We start from the raw sequence: 22949 nt of genomic DNA, 5'->3' as shown, positions 1-22949 counted from the left end.
ATAAAGATTGAAACACCAGAGACCAGAATATCGGAATAACATCATACAGAAAGATATCAATCCTGGTTTGATATTCTGGCTTGTTAAGAATTTGTAATGTGAACAAACAACTGCTTGCCAAGTTTAAATGCAGCAGTAGTTGCTATCCAGGAATGGAAGCTTTAGATCTCCTCCTCTGAAATGAAAAGGTGAAAAGGGATGAGCTGAAGTTCCTATCAGCTCACTCATTCAACAGTAAACTATAGGTGGTTATTACATCTGAATTGGTCCAGTATGCAACCCTAGAGTCATACTACGCAATGCTTTCCACCCCAAAAAGGCCTTGTCCACATACTACACAAGAATAAACCTTGGCTACAACTCACGATTTGAGAGAAGAAAGTTTTATCACAAGCCAGGGTTCAGACAAGTTAAGCTAAACCTTTGCTCAGCTAGCACAGGAGCAAACACGACTGGGAAGAAGCAAGAGTGGCTGTGAGCTCCTTTTCAGGAGCCCACTCAATCCCACTAAATCATATTTTGGCTTATTGTGTCATGCAAATCAAGCCAATGTAGTCTTTCCTCATGGGGATTGTGCCCCAGCCTCCTGATCACGTTGATCACCCCTGTCCATTTAGTTGTTGATACTCTCAAAGAACTTTAAAAAGGTTAGTGAGGCAGGATTTCCCTTTACAGAAGCAGTATGACTCCTATATGCTTGATAATTCAACAGTGCTTTCCACCAGTTTACATGGAGCAGCTGTTATAATTAGCTAGTAATTTCCTAGATGTTCCATTGGCTACTTTCCAGTCTTCTGGCATACAATCTGATGTTGGGGATAGAGAAGTGAAGGCCTGGGGGAAAATGGACAAATTACCAAAAAACCCACAGTTTCCCCCCCGTTATTTTCCGAAGCCTTTTTTGTTTTTTTCTGAAAAATTGAAAAAAATGGGGGGGGAATGGATTATGGATTTTTTTATTTTAGCATGATAAATAAAATGTTTCATTGAATCTTGGTGCCCCCCCCCTTTTCTCAGTTCTTTATATGGGAATGAATGCTTTATGTCTGCTTAACACTGTGGAGAACTAGCAGAGACATAAATAATTTTCTTTGTTATTAATGTTGATGGTTTCTTCTGCTTTTTTTAAAAAAAATTTTTTTGCCTGCTCCTCATAAACTGGCAAAATGAAAGAGGTTCCTTACAATTCAGGTGTTCTGGGGGGATGGCATGGTAATATGTCCCCAATAATTACATTATTTTTCAAGGACTGCTTCTGTGGAGGAGTCTGCTCCTTTTCTAGTTTGGTCTCTAGGCCTCTTTGACTTATAGTGCTACATCACCCTCAAGACACATTTCCCCGCTCTATGTATCCAACAATAACCGATCACAATGATTATCACTATTACAGCAGAATGCCGTTATATCCACTATATTTATTTGATCATCCTATTGCTCTTATAAGGGGATTTTCAGGGGCACTGGTAAATATTATGGTCAAAATATGATTAATACACTCCCTGTTCTACACAGAATCATGCATACAAACCTTCAGAAAACAGGGGTGAGAACATAACAGGAATCTTGCAAAGGTGAATCAATGAAAAATGCATTTGTTTGAAGAAATAAGTTTTTTAAAATCTTGTTCCAAAATGCAACATAAAATTGCATCTCTAATCAGCATCAAATTTATTTATTTAAAACATGTCTACACATCATTATAGCACCTGGAACAGCATAAATTTCCAATGAGACTATTTTAAGTAAAACAACAGTACTCATTTTTGTCCAGGTATGCTTGCTTGCTACTAAGCAAGCAGTTAGTAAATACCGCATTTATGTAGTGCTAGAGTAGTGGCACCTTTCAGCTTCTACTTCATTCATAATTCATATTTACAACCAGAGCTGTGGAGTCGGTACGCCAAACCTTCGCCTCCGCCTCCTCTATTTTTCTACTGTCCGACTCCGACTCCACCCAAAATTGCTTTCGACTCCACAGCCCTGGAAAGGGCTGTAAATGTCTTTTTAAATTGGAAGGTCTCATAGGAGCATTTTTATTGCTGCCTGAATATGCGCTGATCTTGGCATCACAGCATTTGTCTTCATCTGGGTCCTGTGTCATACACTGACACACAAAATGTTTTCCATCTTGAGTTATGGTGAAATGCTCAACTACAGCTGACTTCATGGGAAGCTTCTTTGACATACTGAATTTATATTTTAAAAAATGTGTCAATCAAAATTTATTTTGAAGCCGGAGACGGAGTCAGTACATTTCTACCGACTCCGCTCCACCCAAAATTGCTTCCGACTCCGACTCCACAGCCCTGCTTACAACACCCCCGCAGATGAATTATACCCATTTTACAAATGGTCATGAGATCCTGGGTGCCCTTGGGCATATGAATAGCTGAGACAGGATTTAAATCCAAACTTTCTAGATTCAGGTTCAATGCTATCTGAACCTTCCTCAACCTGGTGTCCTCCTGACGTTTCAGATTCCACTCCCATCAACCACAACCTGCATGAGAAATTGTAACACATGATAGAAGTTGAAGTCCAAAACATCTGGAGGGTACCAGATTGGGGAAAGGCTGCTCTGTTGATTTACTCCAGGTACTTTGCCACACTGAGTTTCCTCAAATTATGAGTGCCACATAACACAAGGCATTCCGCTTTGATGATGGCACTCTTCTCCCAGGCCTACAGAGTGACATCTCAAAAACATATAAAAAGCATGTGAAGCTGCATTGATCAATAAAAAAAAATCCAAAATTAACATTCAGGCATTTTATTAGGACCAACAAAAATGTCAGTCTTGAAAGCCTGCTCACCAAAGGATAAGACAGATTGGAGTCCCCTAGAACTAATAGCAGAGACAGCCCAATACTCAGCACTCTTTTTTACAGAACTGTAGAATAAAAAAAGGTAACACTTCATATTGCCTTCATCTACTACTCCTGACAATTAAGTTACAATATAAGAAAAAAATATGTGCATATGAAGCATGGCTAAACATGTAATAAATTTACCAAGCACCATAAAAATCATGAAAACCTAACACATCGAGAAGTAATAGGTAAGAATCCAAATTAACATGCAATCAATAAGCAGTTCTAAAACAGAACCAACTCTCAGTGCAAAAAAAATAATTTTAGTTTCTTTTCTGATCTGTCAACGACAATCAAATTTTGATACTACCTATTTCCAAGTATGAATTGCTTCCCATAAAATACATCGAAGCAATATTTTAAAGCAATATTTTAAAGAATATCTCTAAGCATGCTAATTTTACACAAAACTTGGGAGGAATTCTACAACTGTTCCCACTCCCAGCAGCACTCAAAAGAAAGCCTGACATTTAATTCAAAGCAAACTTCACCACAGCCTTGGTACCACAGGATACCACAGAACGAAGCAGGCAGAATCTGCCATTAATATTCTGAGCCATTTTTTTACTTCACCAGTCAAGAAGGTACAACTAAAACACAAAGACATGTGGACTCAACTTTAAATCTTTAAGGCTCCTGCTGGGAGGAAGGGCGGGATACAAATTAAATAATAAATAAATAAAATAAATAAATAATATTATGAACACTATGACATACAAGGAATACGGCCAAGAGAAATGAGGTCAGTAACGCCACACGACACGTTCAGCATGTCAGTATGATGCCTGTAGATAAAACTCATTCACAAGTGTACTATGCATTTGCCATATATCTCACTTGCCCAGTATACGCATAGTTCCAAGTGTTCCCAAATCTATTTCCTGCACACTATTTCCGATTTCTATTATATAGTGCTGTTACATTCTATCCAGGATTCCTTTAATACCCTATGTGTATGACTTCTAACTTCACACTGATATTTTTTTTAAAATGGAAAACAAATTTCAAGTCAATGACAACATATCTCAACAGCTTAAATTCATACCCAAAAGGGCCCCTGCAGAAATATTTGCTATCTGTATGTCCAGTAGGTTGCTAATGGCCATACTGCACAGTTCACATTATGTAAACTACAAGACAGGCCATCAGACAGTTCTACTTCAAGTAAATGTTGAGTAGCAATGCCCAGTTTTCAACTTATCTGTGAATTAATCATGGACCATGTTCAAATGGTTGGCAATGAAATTAGTTCAAAATGCACATAAGTAGGAAGCTTCCTTTGAAAGACACCCACACTCTTTCTTGGAGATTGATAATCCTCTTTGACATTTCTAAAACACACTAAAAATGGTCCACATAATTTGCCAAGCTTTTGCTACTGAGCAGATACTAGTTTTTAACACTGCTTACATGACAAACACTACCCTATAAAAGCTTCCACTCACCAACAGAAAACAAATCACTGATTCAGTTTACATTGCCTAATTTTTCAGCAACATTTGGGTAACACAAACAACTACATATAAATACACACAGGCCCACACAATGTTTTATTGATTGTAAGTCGCTTCTGGTAGGTCTCTTGCTCTCATAGATTTTGTGGCTGGAAAATGAGTATAATACTGGTTGTGAAACATCCAAGTGAGATGATGTCTGGTTTTGTGCAGCAACAGGAGGGATGGCATATATAATTGCCTCAGTGCTGCCAGCATCAGGAAGAGGCTGGAAAGAGCCTAATTAATGACAAGTCATAGCAAGCAAGAGGAGATGGGTCAGCACTGTTACCATGTTCCCCAGGATGACAAAATGTCTATTGGACAGCAAAGGCAGCAGTGGGAAAAGCAAGATACAACATTATAATTGTGAAGTTGATATTGTCAAGCACACAGTGGGTATCGCTTTGGAGTGTTTGGCAGATATTGGTTGCCTTCTTCTTCTGGAGAACTGGAAGCAGAGAGAAGATGATGGATTTGGTTTTTTTTAAAAAATGGTCCAGATTCTGGAAATATACAACTTTTTTTTTACTACCCAAAATCCTTCCTCGCCACCAACATGAGCTAGTGTGTTTTTAGATGTGTTTCAAAATTAACAGTTTTTTACATACAATTAGAGAAACAAACAGCTCCATAAATAGATTACACAGTCTAATAAAGTGTCCATTCGGAAAATGGTTTGAACTGAAGGAAGCAAAACCAGAATCGCAAGCTTTAAAAAACAAGCAAGGAGATAAGAATTGTCATCCCACAGGAAAGTGCACCGTCCTTTACTAACTTTGAGTGTTTGTATGTCAAGATGATTTCACGGGTGTTACGAAGCTCCTACATTGGCATTGTATAACCATCAATCAACGCGCGTGCGCAGACAGCCCTTCCCCCCTCCGGGGAACCTACTGAGGAGGGATATATAAAATGACTGGCTACATTAAAAAAGAAAGTCGCACCCTCGTGCCCACTAAACTCCTGTCACTCACCTCCACCGGTTGATCCCCACGTTGGAGGAGCCCGCGAACCAGGGGTCCAGGATGTAGACGCAGCGCACGGTGTTAGCGCCTTGGATTACCTCTCTCAGCGCCGGGTTGTCGTGGAGCCGGAGCCCCTTGCGGAACCAGTGCACCGCATTCACCCCCATCTTTCGGGGGACGCCTAGTCACTTCCCCTCACAGATACGCCACGTGTGGGGGTAGCGGCCGGGGCGAACCGGGAGAAGAGGCGTGGGGGGCGAGGAGGAAAGAGATACCGGCCGTTTAAGAAAAAAGGAAGTCGGCGTCGCGGCTCATACCGAGCCGGGACCCGACACTGAGAGGAACACCCTCAGGTGTGGTGATGTTGGGGTGTGGGAAAGAAGGGGCAGGAGAAGGAAGGCGGCTTAGGGGGAGAGAGGTCGCTCTAGACGCGCCTGCGGCTCTAGGACCCAGTGGAGGCGGCGGCCGCGGCGGTGGAGGCAGCAGCTCGGGTGACGGTGGCGATGGCCGCCAGCGGGAAACGCATCACCCCTTCTTTTCCTCAGCCGCGCGCGCGCCCCCGCTCACAGTTAGCTGTCGGGCAACAAGCTTCACCAAGTTCGAGGCAAAACCGGCTCGCGCTGCGCGGATGGCGGCCGTGGGGCGAGACGCTTTTTCTCTTTGGTTTCCCTCAGCTTCAAGCCGAACGCCGCTCTCCTCGCCGTCCGCCCTGTGACTGCGCAGCAATCCAGAACGACGGGATCCGCCAAGCCCCTCCTCCTCCGGCCCATTGGCTGTCTCTGCTCCACGTGACCGCCGGCCCCCTCACGTTTCTGAAATGTGTTTACTGCTCTGTGGTGAAAGGTTGCGGGTGTCCGCGGAGCTTAGAGCGCCGCAGCGGAAGGGGGTGGTAAACAAAACTGGAGCCTAACTTTAAACAGTTATCGGCACACAGCTTCGAGCTCCTTTAAAATGGAAAGGTCGAGCCCTCCGTCGTCGGACAACGAAAAAGAGGCCAGGGGCGTGGCCGGAATGCCTATTAGCCACGCCCCTAGACGCAACGCGCAATGCCGGGATGAGCACGGGGCTCCCGCGGAGGTTTCCGAAGTGCGTAGTAGCTGCGCGCGACGTAATTGCGCGCGACAGAGACGGAGCGCGCGCACACCCGCAACCGCAAGGAGAATGTGGCAGCGTTCCGCGGTTGGAAAGATGCAGGAGTGTGCGTGTGCCCGCGAGCACTTCCTCTGTGTGGCTCGTGTTTGTACACATGGATGAGGGGTGGGCGCGCGTTCTTTGGGTCCTTCCTTTTGCGATCGGTAGTTGGAGGAAGCGGTGCACGCCAGCAAGAGGCAGTGCAGGGTTAGAGACGTAGTAGACTGGCTTATTATATAACTGAACTGCCTGAGACGGCCCACGTAGAGACGTTTCATCCCCACCCCCACACACGCTCTTTTTCCACAGCTCTACTTGGTCGCCCCGTTATCGTCAGAGTTACGCGGTGCATTCATTTTATTTATTCTAACTTATTTAACGGATTTTCACTTCGCTGTTCAGTCGGCGAACTCCCAGAGCTGCTTACAGATCAACTATAAAACAGCACGGAAGTCCCTGCCCTCAGGCTTAAAATGACAGGACGCAAAAGCATGGGGAGAGAGGATGAAAAAAGTAAAAAGTTCTTAAAGTTACAGTTCTGTGCGCTTTCAAAATGTCTAAAATAAGTTATAAGGACAAGCTTGGATGGAAAATCGTTTTGGTGGCTTGATGGAGTCCTTCCCTTCTCCCCTTGCTGCAGCCTGTTTGTCTATCTAAATACCTTTACCAATAAAAATGCATCTGTTGCTTTGACAAAGCAAAGCTGGTTGCATCAAGAGATAGGGTAAGACTTGGAAGCTTACTATCCTGTATTTTTCCTACCTGGGGGAGCGCCATTGAACTCAGTGGGACTTTTGAATACAGAATCAGGCTGTCAGTCAGTCTTACGTTTTCCAAAGGAAGAGACAGAATCGATATGAGTATAATTGTTATCACTTTCTCTTACTTATTGCCTGATTTTTTTAATAAAAAATGATCTGGTAGATTCTACTCCTGAATTAGCATGGCCACAGGACTCTACCCTCACAGCTCTCATCTGCCCACACACAATGCACTGTAAACATCACAGAATGAATAATTTGGGGTGACACCATAGCACAAAAACATGGACCCAAGCTCCTCAGATTCTTATAGGCAGTCCCCCACCTCAAATTGCAGCATGCATTCCTGTGCTTAGATTGGACCATAAAAATCTCCATTGTAGCTGTTTGTGGTGCCACCCTGGTACAAAAATGAAGGGCTGTTGAGAAGTAACCTGGGACAAAACATCATCTTGGGGTCCTGCTCTTGTGCAAATGTTATCAGTAGGTAGCATAGCACATTGATGTACATATCAACATAATGTATTATAAAATGTATGTAGCAACTAAACATAAATTTATTAGTAAGTTTGAACACTGATTCATTAGAAAGGCAATGACTTACTTACCTAGTTAATATTCATAGTTATTAATTTATCTAGTATAATCAACTTTACTAATATACAAAAGGTGTATCTTACATCTCAGGAAAGTATGAATCATCATAGTGTTTATGAATATTGTTATTTACAGTTACTAAAATTAAGAGCAGAAATGATAGAACATTCGCATAGTTGAAACAAATCATGTATTGCAGTACATAAGTCATCCAATTGTCAAAAGAAATTTGTCAAATAAGCTTTCTTCTGGCTGACAGCATACTGTCCTGTCATACATCTTTTCCTATGGTAGATTGAAGGCAGCCTTTACCAAAGGGGAACCTTTGACCTGAAAGCAGGATCCTGCCCATGGTGTCCTGTGAATACTCCTGCTCTGGCCTTCCCCTCAGGAAAGGCAAGGTGGGGTGGAGCTGTTGGGTGTTCCCTGAAGGTGTATAATAGTGCATGCTCCCCTCCACCTGGCCTTTCCCTTGGAGTTCTAATACTTTGGCAGAGTCAGAGAAAGCCAGATGTATCTACCACCCCTCTATCACATTTGAACTGGAATCGGATGCCTGGGGTGCCTCCTCTTGAACCCTCATTTCATGCTGTGTTTCTAAGATACAGTGTGATGTCCTGGACAAGATCACAGCTCTTGGGGCAAAAGCATGTCCTGGAGATCACAGGACAGGTGGAAGAGAAAAGGAAATGGCAAGAAAAAGAGAAAAAAGAAGGTGGCAGGAAGAGAGAAGCAGAGGCTCTGCCCTCCACGGCTCCTCTTCCAGTTGACTTTTCCTGTGAGTCAATGGCCCTCCATAGAAAAACTTTTTCCCAGACATGCTTTACCAATTTCAGTTTACTTAAAGGTATCCCCACCTGATGCCACCATTATGAGGATTCAACTGAGTATTCTTAATGCATATTTATGGAAATACATTTTCCAGGAGTTCTGCAAAAAATGGATTCAAGACTGTCAACATGCAGTTTTTGCCATGGTTGTGATACTGTTCTGTTTTCTTTGTAATTTTAACAGAAAACCTAAGCTCTTCACACATTACTCTGCAGTTTAGATCTGTTGAATCTGATTCATGAGTAGCTCAGCTCAAGTCACAATGGCTGAACCAATATGTTGTGGGGCCCAGTTCTGTGTGTCCCAGGACAGTTTCCCCCCTTTCCTCTTCCCTCTCGGCACCCCTGCAAAAATGTGGAGCCTAGTCATGGATTGACAATGGATATGCTATTTCTGTGGTACATTACTTGTACATGGATGTGTACTTTGTGGTGTGTCTTTATAGAAATCCTAAAGGTCCATGAAGATCCATGACTCAGATCTAGGTTTTTGCACCATGGAAGTACCATTTTTACAGAGCATTGTTATGGATGCTCTGGTTTTTAAAGTGGCCTGTGGGGTATTTCCATGTAAAAACTGAGTGGTCCATAAAGATCTGGACTTCATGTAAAAATCACAAAGATTGTGATATGAATCTTAAGTTTTTGCACCATGTCACAAAGTGCAAAATCTGTTTTTAATGTATTGCTTCCACAAGGATCCAACTAGATCACACTTTTATTTTCTTCCCTTTCAATCAAATCCCTATCTTCTGCTTTCAACCATTACTTAGCTGCATGCACTTCCACTTGATGACAGTAAGAGCAGCTCTCCCCCATTAGCACAGCAGTATCATTTTGCTCAGAAGGTTCTCTGGTTGAAACTGAATTTTTGAGTTGGCTTACATAGGATCAAGATTGTAAACTAAATATTGCAACTATTGCAATCCAAATATTGCATCTGGGGTTTGGCATGCAGCTGTTTAAGATACAAAAGCTTGCTCCAAAAATAGATGACTATTCTAAAGAGAGATGAGACCTTACACTTCTCTTAGTCCCTGCCTATCTACACTGCAGCTGGTTGACCAGGCCACTGGCAGATGCTCATAGCATGAAGTATGAATGAATTAATGGATCTTTATTTTTACCCCGCCCTTTTTCCAAAACTGGAACTCAGGGCGGCTTACAAATAAAAACTACACATAGGTAAAAAAACATACAAAAATATACAATTAAAATAGAATTAAACTATTCATGACATTAAAACCATGAAACATACACTTAAGATACTAAGACAATTTAAAACATTAAGAATAGGACCATAGAACAATACAACAGACCTTATGAGGCCCTATCTTAAACATCTTCTAGTCCAAAAGCCTGTCAGAATAAAAAAGTCTTTGCCTGCCGACGGAAGGATAGCAAGGATGGGGCCATTCGTGCTTCCCTAGGAAGAGAGTTCCAGAACCTGGGGGCAGCCACCGAGAAGGCCCTATCTCGCGTCCCCACCAATCACGCTTGCGAAGGTGTTGGGACTGAGAGAAAGGCCTCTCCTGAGGATCTCAATGCCCGGGCAGGCTCATATGGGGAGATACAGTCTGACAAATAGCCTGGACCTAGGCTGTATAGAGCTTTATAGGTCAAAACCAGCACTTTGAATTGTGACCAGAAACAAACTGGCAGCCAGTGGAGCTGTCATAACAAGGTAGTTGTATGGTCCCTGTAACCAGCCCCAGTTAGCACTCTGGCTGCAGCTCTTTGTACCAGTTTAAGTTTCCGAACAGTCTTCAAAGGCAGCCCCACGTAGAGCGCGTTACAGTAATCTAAACGGGATGTAACTAAGGCATGCATCACTGTAGTCAAATCAGGCGTCTCCAGGAACAGGCGCAGCTGCAGCACCAGTCTTAGCTGGGCAGAAGCACTCCTGGCCACTGCAGAGACCTGGGCCTCCAAGTTCAAAGCTGAGTCCAGGAGCACACCCAAACTGCGAACCTGTGTCTTCAGGGGGAGTGTAACCCCATCCAGCACAGGCTGAATCCCTATTCCCTGATTTGCCTTTCGACTAACCAGGAGCACCTCTGTCTTGTCTGGATTTAATTTCAATTTGTTTGCCCTCATCCAGTCCATCACTGATGCCAGGCACCGGTTCAGGACCAGGACAGCTTCCTTGGCTTTAGGTGGAAAGGAGAAATAGAGTTGGGTGTCATCTGCATACTGATGACACCGAACCCCAAACCCCCGGACAACCTCACCCAGCGGTTTCACGTAGATGTTAAATAACATGGGGGACAAAACTGAGCCCTGAGGGACCCCATATGTCAACGGCCAAGGAGTCAAACAGGAATCCCCCAGCACCACCTTCTGGGTTCATCCCTCCAGGAAGGAGCCAAGCCACCGCAACACAGTGCCCCCAAGTCCCATCCCTGCAAGGCGGCCCAGAAGGATACCATGGTCGATGGTATCGAAAGCTGCTGAGAGATCCAGTAGAACCAACAGGGACACACTCCCCCTGTCCAGCTCTCTGTGCAAGTCATCCACCAAGGCGACCAAAGCCGTCTCTGTCCCGTAGCAGGGCCAGAAACCAGACTGAAATGCATCAGGATAATCCGTTTCATCCAAGAATCTCTGGAGCTGGGCAGACACCACACGCTCTATTACCTTACCCAGAAATGGAATGTTGGAGACTGGCCGATAATTACCCATTATAGAGGGATCCAGGGAGGGCTTTTTCAACAAAGGTCTTACAACTGCCTCTTTTAGGCACATTGGAATTATGCCTTGTTGTAAAGAGGCATTTACCACTCCCCTCACCCAGTCGGCCAGTCCCCCTCTGGCACTCTTAATGAGCCAGGAAGGGCAAGGGTCTAGCAAACATGTGGTGGCTCTCGCCTCTCCAAGGAGTTTGTCCCGTAGCTAGGACAAGTGACAGTCAGCCATTAATTTGAATACAGCTATGGAGAAGGGAGTAGAAAAAGAGGAAACCAAACAAGAGATGGATTGGTTCTATACAGGAATAAAAATACTGCTGTGTACACTATATTTAGCTAGTTGGCTGGCTGGCCACCTAAGCTATAACTCGGGCCTAATTTCTGATCTTCCCAATATGTGCTGCTCAGCATGAAGCTTTTTCAGAGTTTCTGGACAACCCCCACCCCCACAACCAGTAAAAAAATCCAATTGCTTACTACAGTTAGTTTCCAATTGCTTAGTTAGTCCTTTTTACAGCAGCCGGTTAAAATGTTTTCCCCGATTGTCCTACAGGAAGGAAAATTTAAAGGTCAGGAACAAGTTTAGAAGGGGGGACTCCTCAGGACTTAACAAACACACCCTAGAATAATTATTTTCTCTCTGCCCTTCCCTAAACTTGTAATATGGACAAGTTTGTTTTTTGGGTGGAATCTAAAACTGAGATACCTAATGCGCCATCAAAGCTAATCTCAGGAGCTCACTGTCATTACCAAAGTAGCTCAGTTCATGAAGAATCGGAACACAGGAACAGACCACAGGTGAAAAGGGAGTGTAGGTATAGGCTAAGTCAAGTTTTTGAGTCTGGTATTCAAAGGAATATCTCAAAAAAGAGTAAGACAATTCAACAGATTAAACATCATATAAGTTAACACACTCTCTGGATGAAGGAGGAATGAGGGGGAAGGTCACTACCTTTCCCTTCCCCTGGCATGGCCCTCACGTCCTCTCCACCAGCGGGGGAAGAGCTACAGAGCTGGTTCAGGGCAGGAAATAACAGTTGATGAAAACAACAATTATAGAATACTTGCTGATAAGACAAGCTGGTCGTTAAATTGAATAACAGCTTGGCTCTTCAGCAGGGGAAACTGCTGAGGGGAAAAAACAAAAATATCTCCTGCTGTATGCATGGTTCTTTCCTCAGTGCAAATGTTCCTCCTTTGGAAAACTATTTCAGAGCTGCACAGCAGAATAGAAACAAACATCACAGTTTTGTGATGTCCTTTATTTTAAAAAATGAATAACCGGGGGGAGGCAGATTCCTGTTAGAACCTACCTCCATCATCTTTTGGCAGTTCTGTTCCATACTGTACAAAATCTAAGTACACTGGAAAGGGAATACAGACACATGCACCAAAGTAGGAATGGACAAAGGGTGACAAATGTCTTAAATCACCCTCCTCCTTTCCATGTATAAGTAAATCTGTCATCAGTGTTATTTGGGGGAGTTTTATTAAGCTGTATGTACAGATCAACAATGTTACCTCCTTCCCCACATAAGGGCAGGGCAAACCAAGCTCTGGATCCTTTGGAGATGAGATCGCTGGAGACTTGCAGTGGTTTTGTAATATATTTGTTTGTAAATAAGATATTCAAATAGAGCATAAGTGGGAGCAAATAGCATAAGTGGAGGCAGCAGATCTATCACACATAAGATCCCAAGAGAAAGGCACACTATAGTGTAGTAAGTTACTTCGGACCTCTCTGCTTCTCTCCCCGTCTGTTCCAAAATTATATCTTTTGCATGCACACAAACACATATTACATCCACTTCCTCCTCTTAGCTGGGCTGTGTGTGTCGGCTACCACTCTCTGATAGCTTTTCCCATTCAAAACACATCTCCCACTATCAGTGGTGCAGTGGCAAATTTGCAGCCCCCCATCATGACAGCTTCCATAGCCACATCCCCAGGTAAAATTCAAAAACACAGGCGGCTGTGTTGATCCATATATACAAATACATAACCTCCCTCTGCCCTGGGAAAAAGGAGCAGCAGTACATGGTATAATACCCAATTTATTAAGGTCAGCTGACAGTCATAGTTAAAACAGTGAGTTTTAACAAAAGATCTTCAGCCAGCCAAAATGCAAGCTTTAGCAGGAATACCATAATAGAAAAGCAGTATCCAGCCTCTGCTTGATTATTTTCCTCATTCTCTGATTTCTTCTATGCTAATATATCAATAAACAATAGCAAAATGTTAAAATCTCTTTATTACCTAATTCACTTGCCAGAGAAAGAGGGTCTGTCAATTATCCTGGGGCTCGCTCTTTCATTGGCTCCCATTGAGGAAGCATCTACTCGTAAATTTGGGTTGTTAATAAGAAAACTTCCTAACACAGGAATGTTATATCATTCTAACAATAATGTTCTCATGTTAGAATCACATACTACACCAAGATGGGTGGAAGAATCACTAATGATGAGATGGGTGTGAATGTAATGATTCTCAGTTTTGCACAGGATCCATGAAATAATAGTTAGAATAAGCAACATCTTGCCAAAGACTGTAAACAACTATTAAAAAATTACCACAAAGCAAAATATTGTAGGACAGTGATCATCAAAGTTTTTTCCCCCCACGGACCACTTAAAAATTCTGAGGGTCTTGGTGGACCACTTAATGATTTTTCTGTCTGCTGTAGCAATTGTATGTGCTGTGCTTGGTGCTGTATGAGTTTTAATTGTATTTTTACAAATATGCTGTGGACCACCTGAATGAAGTTCGCAGAGCCCGGTGATCTGTGGACCACAGTTTGGGAGCCCCTGTTCTAGGGAAAATAAGCTTTAAATAATAAGCACTTTTTGGCATTGCAAATGGGTATCAATTTAGAGCTGAATATTGTCTGTTTAAATCATTATTGGAGAGCAGGAGAGATAAAGAACTGCTGAAGAAGCACAGTTGTACTAAACCAGTTATGTTAAAGTATTATGTTCTGCTAAGGCTTAGCTGAACACAATGTACCATGAAGAAAGAAACCCAAGGCATCTATGTCTTTAAAAGCTGGGAGCACAATAAACCCTGTAATTTGCTAATCATATGGTGGTGGTTGTTATGACGTTAAATGTGAGGTGGTGTTAGGGTTGCCTGAGTGTGCTTTTAATTACATGTTGCTACACCTGAAAGGTTTTGTTTCTTTTTCAGATTCCCCATAATGCAGAGTTTCCTGCATTTGTCATACAATTTGCTTTTTATAATAATTAGAACCTATACCTGTAGTATATTGTCCACCAAGTTATTCATTATATCTGGTCTAAAAAATATCTGACCTCCTTTTTAAAAAAAATTAGGAAATTATATACAAAACTGCAAGTTTTAAGGATTCAGGAAGGAATCTCTTCATATGTGTGTTGGTGTCAATCAAGATTGACAGTCAAATGAAGTGAATTGCACCAATTAACTAGTTCAAGTGAAGCCATTGTGAGCTTTACAGTCGTAGAAGTATGTCCCTGCTCATTCCCTGCCAGGCAGAATGGCACATATACAACATCACAAACTTTTAATGGATTATTAATTAACCCAGATTAGCAATCATATCCTGGTTGCACTTCCACAGTTCATTTTCTGTAGTGGCCCCCGAACTGTGGAACAGCCTCCCCGAAGATGTACGCCTGGCGCCTACGCTGCTGTCTTTCCGGCGCCAGGTTAAGACCTGGCTGTGCTCCCAGGCATTTTAATTGTTAAATGTTTAAATGTTTATAACGTTATTGTGTGTAGCTTGATTTTATTGTCGTATTTTGTATTTTAACCTTTTTGTACACCGCCCAGAGAGCTATTCGCTATGGGCGGTCTATAAATGAAACAAATAAAATAAAAATAAATTAATCTTGCACTGAAAGGAATGGAGAAACTGAGACTTAATTCCTATACAAATTTACCTAAAAATAAATCCAACTGAACTCACTGGGGCTTACTTCTGAGTAGACATGAACAGAATTGCATTAGCAATCCCCTGCTGCTTTTTAACCATCTGTTGTGAGTACAGCTATGTGGCTGAAGTGTGTTACACAAGGTTGTTGGGACTACTTTAAGGCTGTAATTCTCTGCCCTTAATTCTGAGTAAGCATTATGTCTGTTTATATTCTGTCTTTCTTTTTTGGAACTCGGTGGTGTATAGGGGTCCCAAGTGGTCCCCCATCCAGGTAGTGACCAGACCTGCATTCCTGCTGCTAGACATAAAATCAGAAGAGAGTTATTGCGTTCCCGCCCTGTGTGTGGTCCTTTCAAAGTGGGATTCAGCATGACTTTTCTTACGCACAGCTTTCAGCAAGGTTGCTGCTTCATATGCCTTCAGACCATGCCTTGGGACTCCATAGAATGCTACATGCATAGGATTGCACTGCAGGTGTCCATGAGTACGGACTCCAAGATTGACAGCAAAGGCTGTATGATTCTAAGGTTGGAGAAACCTTCCTGGCTCACATTATTGGTCAAGCATTTGATGAAAATGCCCTCAAGACACTATACAGGACAACAAAGAGACTCAAAATCACATAAGCCAGATTCATAACACCAACAAAGCTCATAAAACACCCCCCCCATTGGAAGTATTTGTTTCCTCATAAAATTTATCCGATGCTTGCCCGACAGTAAATTTCTTTGAGATTAAAAGGCAGCACGCGCGCACACACACACGCGCACACACACACACGTACTTTAAATAACATGAATGAGTAAGACTTTTAGAATACAGGATTTACTAAAATGAAGAGGATTGTTACTGATTTTACCTGGATCATGTTCCTTTTCTGTTATCAGTTTGTTCTGTAAATAATAATAATTGTTATTATGTTAACAATTGGTTGCTCAAGTGAGCATCATTTGAAGCAATGGCTTATAAATGCTTTCCAGCTGCCCAACTAAAGTTCAAGAAGCCTTCACCTAACAAACCTTAAACTCAGTCAGTTTATTTTTGTAGATATCTTAATGTGATGCTTGATATGTGTTGTTAAGGTGCCAAAAAAATGACTTTCACTGACAGTAGTAGCAGCATGTAGGTGTTCTATGTCTTCCTTCAAATCTTACCTTTAGCTTAAGAGACTTCCTCTTCTCCTCTCCTGCCCCTGTGACATAAAGTGTATATGTGTAATTCATCCTCTAACCTTGGCTTCATCTGTTCCTCCCTTCCTTGCTTCTTCCATATCTTTGATTGGAGTAAAAAGACTCAAAGTGGTTTATAATATATATCATGAAGTAACACACACACACACACAAAAAAACACAGATTAAAACAATGAACAATAGCAATAAAGTAACAATTATAAAAAAGACACTAAAGCCTGGACTGAGTAACTGTAACATCAGTATCATTAAAGCTGCTCATATCCCTGGGAAAATAAAAACTTGGCACCGAAATGATAGTAAAGTTGGTGCCGGCAGGGAGAGGGTTCCAAATTCTGAGAGCTGGGGGAATATTGCAGAGAATATCTGCTCTCTGATCACCATAATCTGTGCATCTTTTGATGATATATAGAGAAAGGCCTGATGATGAATGCAGTACTGAGTAGGTTCAAATGGGAAGAGGCAATTTAGGTATTGGGGTTTCAAACCATATGGTGCTTTAATGGTCAACATCAGCACTTTGAGTTGAGCCCTGAAACTTTTAGTTGAGCCAACTAACTGGCAATCAGTGCAGTGTCTCCTATTGTAAACATGTATTTGTCTGGGTATTTTTATATTGCCTTGCAGAGGAAAGGCCTTCCCCAAACAATTCACAAATAAAAGCATTAAGAACAATTTAAAAAGTAAAACTATATGCATGTATATATGCATATATTATTTAAAATAATGATATCCCATCCTTTATCAAGGATCTCAAGGTGGGTAATATTAATTAAAGAGAGAGGGTAAAAGCATAAAAATACATATACATAAAATTATTTCATATTTCAAAATTCACTGCTGAATAAATGACAGTCAATACCACATCCTTGCACAAACAGCCATGTCTCCAGCTGGCAACTAAAAGCCATCAGTGGAGGAGCCAGACAAATATCAGAGGGCAAAGGCATTCAAAACCTGGGATGCTGGATTTGGTGGTTCCTCTGCCTTGGTTTGTCCCTGCACTTTGGATTTCTCTGCCAATCTGAAAGGAGTTACCAGTTCTATACTGAATTTACATTCTAGCAGCGAGGCCGGTCTCCATAAACCACACTTACCTGCACCACACCTGGTGGTTGCAGCAAGCCCCTTTAAAGGTGCACTCTCAGCCTTGGCTCTCTGTTTCCTCCTGCTTAGTTAGGGATGGAAGGATCTGTCAGTTTGGGTTCTCTCAGTTTTTCAAATTTTAAATTCAGTTCTCCACATTTCTGCAGCAATTAGCGATTTAAAAAAAATCCTCATGAAGCTCCATCAGCATTTTAGTGTGAATTTCTCCTAATAAACGTGTTTATATGCATTTTTGACTAATGTATACATTTTTGCAAGCAATTTCTCTTAGCATAATTTGTATGTTACTTTCACGAAGATATTCATTTTTATGCACACTTCCCCCTAAAATATGCACTTTTGTAAACAGTTGGAGAACTGCATTAGAAAATTTGGATAAGTACAAATTTTGTAAGATGGCTGTGCTTCCCTTCTCATTGGTTTAAGAAAGTGCAAATTTGATAAATTAAGTTCTAAATGCAAACTTAATCACATCTCTCCTCCATCCCTCGTCTCCGTGTTGACTTTGTAGAACTCAAGAGGGAGGAGGCTGGGGACAAAACTAGAATTAGTTGGCTTAGCCAGTCATTGGCTCTGTCTCCGCCTACCGATGGCCTCCTTGCCTTCCGCCCTGTCAATCCTAATGGACACCAACCACCACTGGTCTAACGAGTTCATCAACGCCTCATCTTCTTTCAATTAGGGCATGACCTGCATCTTCCATTCGTTTCTATATTCTTGTTAACTACAAGCATAAGCATAAAATTTCACACAGATTCAGTGGTTAAAGCTATGCTTGCTTACGTCTGGCCAGCTTCATCAGGACCTTCATATGCTGCCCTGACCTATGCTTTTTTCCTGTCTTTTTTTCAGACGTGGATGTGACTCATGGCGATCTCAATTTCTCGCTCTCTTGCTTTCCCGAAATAAAACTTTGGTCCTCTGCAGTTATGGAGAAACCAGAGAAAACGTGATTACATGGAAGCCATCAAAATGTATGATTTCTGAGTTGCCCTGTAAGCAAACTTTTTTAAAAAATACGATTTTAAATTTAAAAAGTGGGGGGGGGGAGGGAACAGACAAGAGATCCGGAGCCGAGCACAGCCCATGGTCCCAAGGTTTCATGCTCTTAAATTGTCTGCAGTCTCTGACTTAAAAACCGGTCCCCTTGTTTATCGCAGCAACCAAGCCGAGTTGGAAAGTGGACATGGTTCGCTCCGCCTCAGGGACACCCCTCTCTCTGTCTCGCACAATGGTATGGCCAAGACACCTGGGCCGCCCGCCCGGCAGCTGCTTTGTTTTTGCCACTGCTGAGGAGTTGCCCAGGCTCTTTTGCCGCCCTGCCTAGAGTTTCTTTGTCTGTCTTTAGGCTCAGAAAAGCCGCGGGTGGTCTGCGCTGGGGAGACAGGTCAGGGCAGTGCAAGGTCAATAGCTAAAGGGACTGCTGAGTCGTGTCCTTTGGGTGGTGGCGGCTGGGCCTGGCCGCTACTGTGTGGAGGGGAGAGAGACCATCCTCCAGCAGCAGCGATGGGTGGGTTGAGCACTTGGCAAGTATCTCTCCTCGGAAGGGACAGTCCATTATTTGACACCCCCCCCCCATCCTGGGGCAAACGCTTACGCCAGCGTTAAAACCCCCCAAACAGGCTTCACAGCCCAATCTGAGCCCTGCTTTTTTTCTTTCTTTTTTTCTTTGGCAGTCTGTTCTGACTCCTTCCAGTGTATGAGACTGGGCTTGCTCCCAAGTAAATGGTGTGTACGACGTCGCAGCCTTCAGCCTTTCCTCCCACTTTAGGTTAGTTTCCATAGATCTGATCATACATGCCAAAATACATTTGGTAACCCTTAAGAGTGCTATAGGATTGTGTTGTTAAAAAGAGAGAGAGGAAGAAGGCTGTTATATTTTAAAAAGTAAATAAAAAGATTCAATGCCTTTTGCAGTTGCACGGCGGTTCGCTTTTCGTTGCATACTAACATAGTAATTGGGGAAAGGTGCACCTGTTGAACATATGCCTGTCGTTCTGTTAAAGACAGCTATTGAGCCCTTCCACAAGGTGGCAGCTGTCCTTAAAAAGAAAAAAAAAAGCCGGTTGTTCCCCTGTAGAAGCCTTTAAGGTGCCATAGGACCCTGTTTTTGCTGCAACACACCAACAGGGCTACCCTTCTGGAATTTCAAGGGAAGCTCTTTTAGTTCTGCCACAGGCACATTCCATGTCTCATGAAATCCCCATCTGCTTCCATGATGATGGAAAAAAATAGGGGACTGGCAGAATAGGAGAAAGCAAGGTCTCAAAAGGCTTTGGAGATATATTTAAAAAATGAAAATCAGCAGCAGATTTGGCTGCCATGCATGGGTGAAGGTGAGATGCTTTTATCTTAACAGTACTGATGTAGCAGGAGAGATTGCTGCCACTGCCTTGGGAGTCATTCTTTGGTCCTCTTGATTAATTTCCCTGGCTGCTGAAGCAGACAGGAGTTTAATTTTACTCCCTATTAAGTCCTAAGAAAGAATGCATCAGGAGCTATAGCAGCAGCAGTAACCCACTCTCTTACATTGCAGTGGTTAAGTTACACACAAGTTTGTCTGTTGACCTACTAACATACATTCTACTACTGCTTTCCACTTGCTTGTCATCTATGTGACTTAGAATGTGTTCACAATGTGCCCCATTATTTAAATAGGAATTTGAATGCATCTTCTACAGAGTGAGGCATCATTACAGCCTGGAAAGATTGTTTAAAGACTATTAAACAGGATCAGAAATGTAAACAAATATGCTAAGTGAGAAAAAGTAAACAGACTTAAGTTTTCTCGCAGTTTTTGTTGTTGTTTGAAGAGGGCATAGCATTAATTTCTCATATGCTTTGGTTCTTACAGACCTTCTCCACCATAGTGCTAATTAAACCACAAAGTGAAATGAACCACACTGCTCCAAATCTGATTATACATGTTTTGGGCAGATCTCAGCCTCACCTGTTATTGCCAGCTTTTTCAGCCTTGTGGAACCAGAGACAGAACAGGAACTTTTTACTGCATTTTAGATACACAACTGATGTTATTGCCAGAGAGAACAAAACCACCATAGAAAGCCTCTATGAGTTATCTGTGGATATCAAGAAGATCCGTAGGCTAAAACCATGGGTGCTGTCAAAAGAGACAACTTATGTCAAAGAAACAGCTAAGATTTTGCAAGAAATGGGAGCTGATAAGAGTTCTGTAGCATATATATTTGAACGCTGTCCCGAGGCAATTATTTGCAACCCTACAGATATTAGTTGTCAGAGAGACCTGTGGTTGTCGGTCTGTCAAAATGAAAAGCAATTAGTTGAATTAATAAAACGGTTCCCAGACTCCTTTTTTACAGTTGAACATTATGAAAACCAGAAATCCAACATTAGCTTCTTTAAAGATCTGGGACTGAGAAATACGATTATCAGTAGGCTCCTAACAAGTGCATCAAATATATTTTACAATCCTGTCACAAAGAACAAGCATATGATAGAAACCCTACAAAGTAACTATCTAAGACTGGGTGGTTCACAGCAGAATATGAAGAACTGGCTGCTGAAATTACTGAGTCAAAACCCATTTATTTTGTTAAATGCCTCTGCCACTGTTCAAGACAATTTGGAATTTCTTCAGAAGAACAAATTCACTGATTTGGAAGTTTTAAGTCTGCTATCCAAGCTAAAGGGGTTTATTTTTCAACTTAACCCTTGCAATATGCAGAAGAGCCTATTGTTCTCAAAGAATATCTTCAAGTGCAGTGATCAAGAATTAAAAGAGCTAGTAATAAAATGCCCTGCTCTTCTCTACTATTCAGTTCCAGTTCTGGAAAAAAGATTGGAGGAATTATTGAAGGTGGGAATGTCTGTGGACCAAATTAAAAGAACACCTGCAGTGTTAGAACTGTCAACAGAAATAGTGCAATACAGGATTAAAAAATTGGATGCTATAGGATACAATCTAAGAAGTGGAACTCTAGAGGATCTGAATGGGACAAAAAAGGATTTTGAAGCTACTTATGGAAAGATTCAAGCAAAAAGGGAGAGACCAATATTTAATCCAGCTGCTCCTTTAAATATCGAAGATTAATTTCCAGAATGTGCTTAAACAGTGGTATCTGGTAAGAGAGAAAAAGATGACTTCTTACAACTGGAGAATACTGGACCTAATTGATATTCTCAAAGTTTTTTTTATTCAGACTCTACTTCTTTCAGTTTAAATGTAGTATAAATGCATTTTCGAACTTGGTGACTAATGGGATTGCAAGCTTCCCCACCTAACTGGACATTAGCTTATCAGGGACTTAACTCTAGTGAAGCTGCTTTTAGCAATATTGCTGATACTGAGTGTATTATACTAACCAATAGAAAAATAAATCCATCAGGACATTCCATATTGCTTTTCAGTTAGTTGACAAATAAAAGCTTTCAAAACAGTGCCTTATTGAAATAGCCCTGTAGTTTCACAATTCCATAATTTTAGCATTTTATTATTAGGATTGCCACACACCCTAGAATGCTGGAGGTCTCTTGGATTTTGGACACCACACTTTTTCCCATCAACGAGCTTTCATTTTCACCTAATACTTTTAAAAAAGCTTTTATCATTACACATGCAAAAATAAGCAGGGACACTTAATTTATGTTTGACTTCAGTTGTGGCGTCTGCTCAGTCCTGGAGAGGAATAGGTAAGAGAGGATCAGCAAGGATGCTTTTAAAATCAGCCACACCATTCTGTACATGTTACACCTCTCTTTTCTCTAATAAGACTAAGACTATGTAACCAGACAACACTGTAATTAACAGTATCTCGTTTGCAGTTTAAGCCTCTAGCATCAATAGGATTAATGCCTATAAGCACTGTAAGTGTTAAATGTTTATACATTCTACCCCTTCGTCTCAATATAGCTAACCATTCTAAAAATAAACCCCATACATAAACCAGTTAAAATGCCTACATATGGAAGACAAGGATCTTTGTAAAGCATTCCTTTAAAAAAAAAGGAATACAACATTTTTGCTTTTAAAAATGCTTTTAGGAATCTTTTGTTGGGAGTGGTTGAACAGCTCAGAATATTAAAATGATATCTTGAAAATATCTACAATCATGCTAGTCAAGGCATCCCATATTAAAAGAGCTACTTAGGAGCTCTCAGATATAGGCATGGTGTTATTATAGTGCTTTGCTGTACGATTCAATATAGCTCCCACAAAACCCCTCATTCGAGACAATAGGAGTGATTAATTCCTCCTATTGGGATGGTTTGAAGCATCACATTCTAGGTCTGAAGAACGACATTTTATTTCAGATTTTACAGGTTTGAGTGATAGAAACAGTATAGGTAAAATATTGTTCTTATGAGCATATGAAGCTAGCCCAGCATTGTCTATTCTAACTGGCAACATCTGTCCATAGTCTTGA

The 22949-nt window shown here is 41.8% G+C and overlaps 2 protein-coding genes across 14 annotated transcripts in view; one reads left to right on the top strand and one right to left on the bottom strand.

Moving 5' to 3' along the window:
- CRY1 (cryptochrome circadian regulator 1) overlaps positions 1-6293 on the bottom strand; it is a 42568-nt gene extending 36275 nt beyond the window's left edge. The window contains exon 1 of one of the 2 annotated variants that reach the window (XM_061638951.1): positions 5341-6293. In XM_061638951.1, coding sequence (XP_061494935.1) covers positions 5341-5498 — 158 coding nt within the window. In that variant the 5' untranslated portion in view covers positions 5499-6293. The remainder of the gene's footprint in view (positions 1-5340) is intronic. The other variant, XM_061638950.1, reaches the window with a different exon arrangement.
- An 11880-nt stretch (positions 6294-18173) lies between these two features.
- MTERF2 (mitochondrial transcription termination factor 2) lies at positions 18174-22949 on the top strand. 12 transcript variants are annotated; one of them, XM_061638943.1, is made up of 3 exons: positions 18174-18518; positions 19221-19315; positions 20399-22948. In XM_061638943.1, exon 3 carries the CDS (start codon positions 20438-20440, stop codon positions 21614-21616), a length of 1179 nt encoding a protein of 392 aa, XP_061494927.1. In that variant the 5' UTR covers positions 18174-18518; positions 19221-19315; positions 20399-20437; the 3' UTR covers positions 21617-22948. The 12 variants fall into 12 exon arrangements, with proteins under 12 accessions (XP_061494927.1, XP_061494924.1, XP_061494930.1 ...); XM_061638940.1 differs by having other exon boundaries at positions 18174-18539; XM_061638945.1 differs by lacking the exon at positions 18174-18518 and adding an exon at positions 18762-18778.

This window comes from Rhineura floridana, chromosome 8, assembly GCF_030035675.1.
Source record: "Rhineura floridana isolate rRhiFlo1 chromosome 8, rRhiFlo1.hap2, whole genome shotgun sequence".
Lineage (NCBI taxonomy): Eukaryota > Metazoa > Chordata > Lepidosauria > Squamata > Rhineuridae > Rhineura > Rhineura floridana.
This window is presented reverse-complemented; position numbering and strand designations above follow the sequence as displayed.

What these genes read in the sequence shown, in the direction of transcription:
- MTERF2 (XM_061638935.1), top strand. Translation starts at nt 18,731, where the DNA reads ATGGTTCGCTCCGCCTCAGGGACACCCCTCTCTCTGTCTCGCACAATG. An exon ending in TCTCTCTGTCTCGCACAATG is followed by an intron (nt 18,779 to 20,398) that starts GTATGGCCAAGA and finishes TGGTTCTTACAG; the next exon opens with ACCTTCTCCACCATAGTGCT.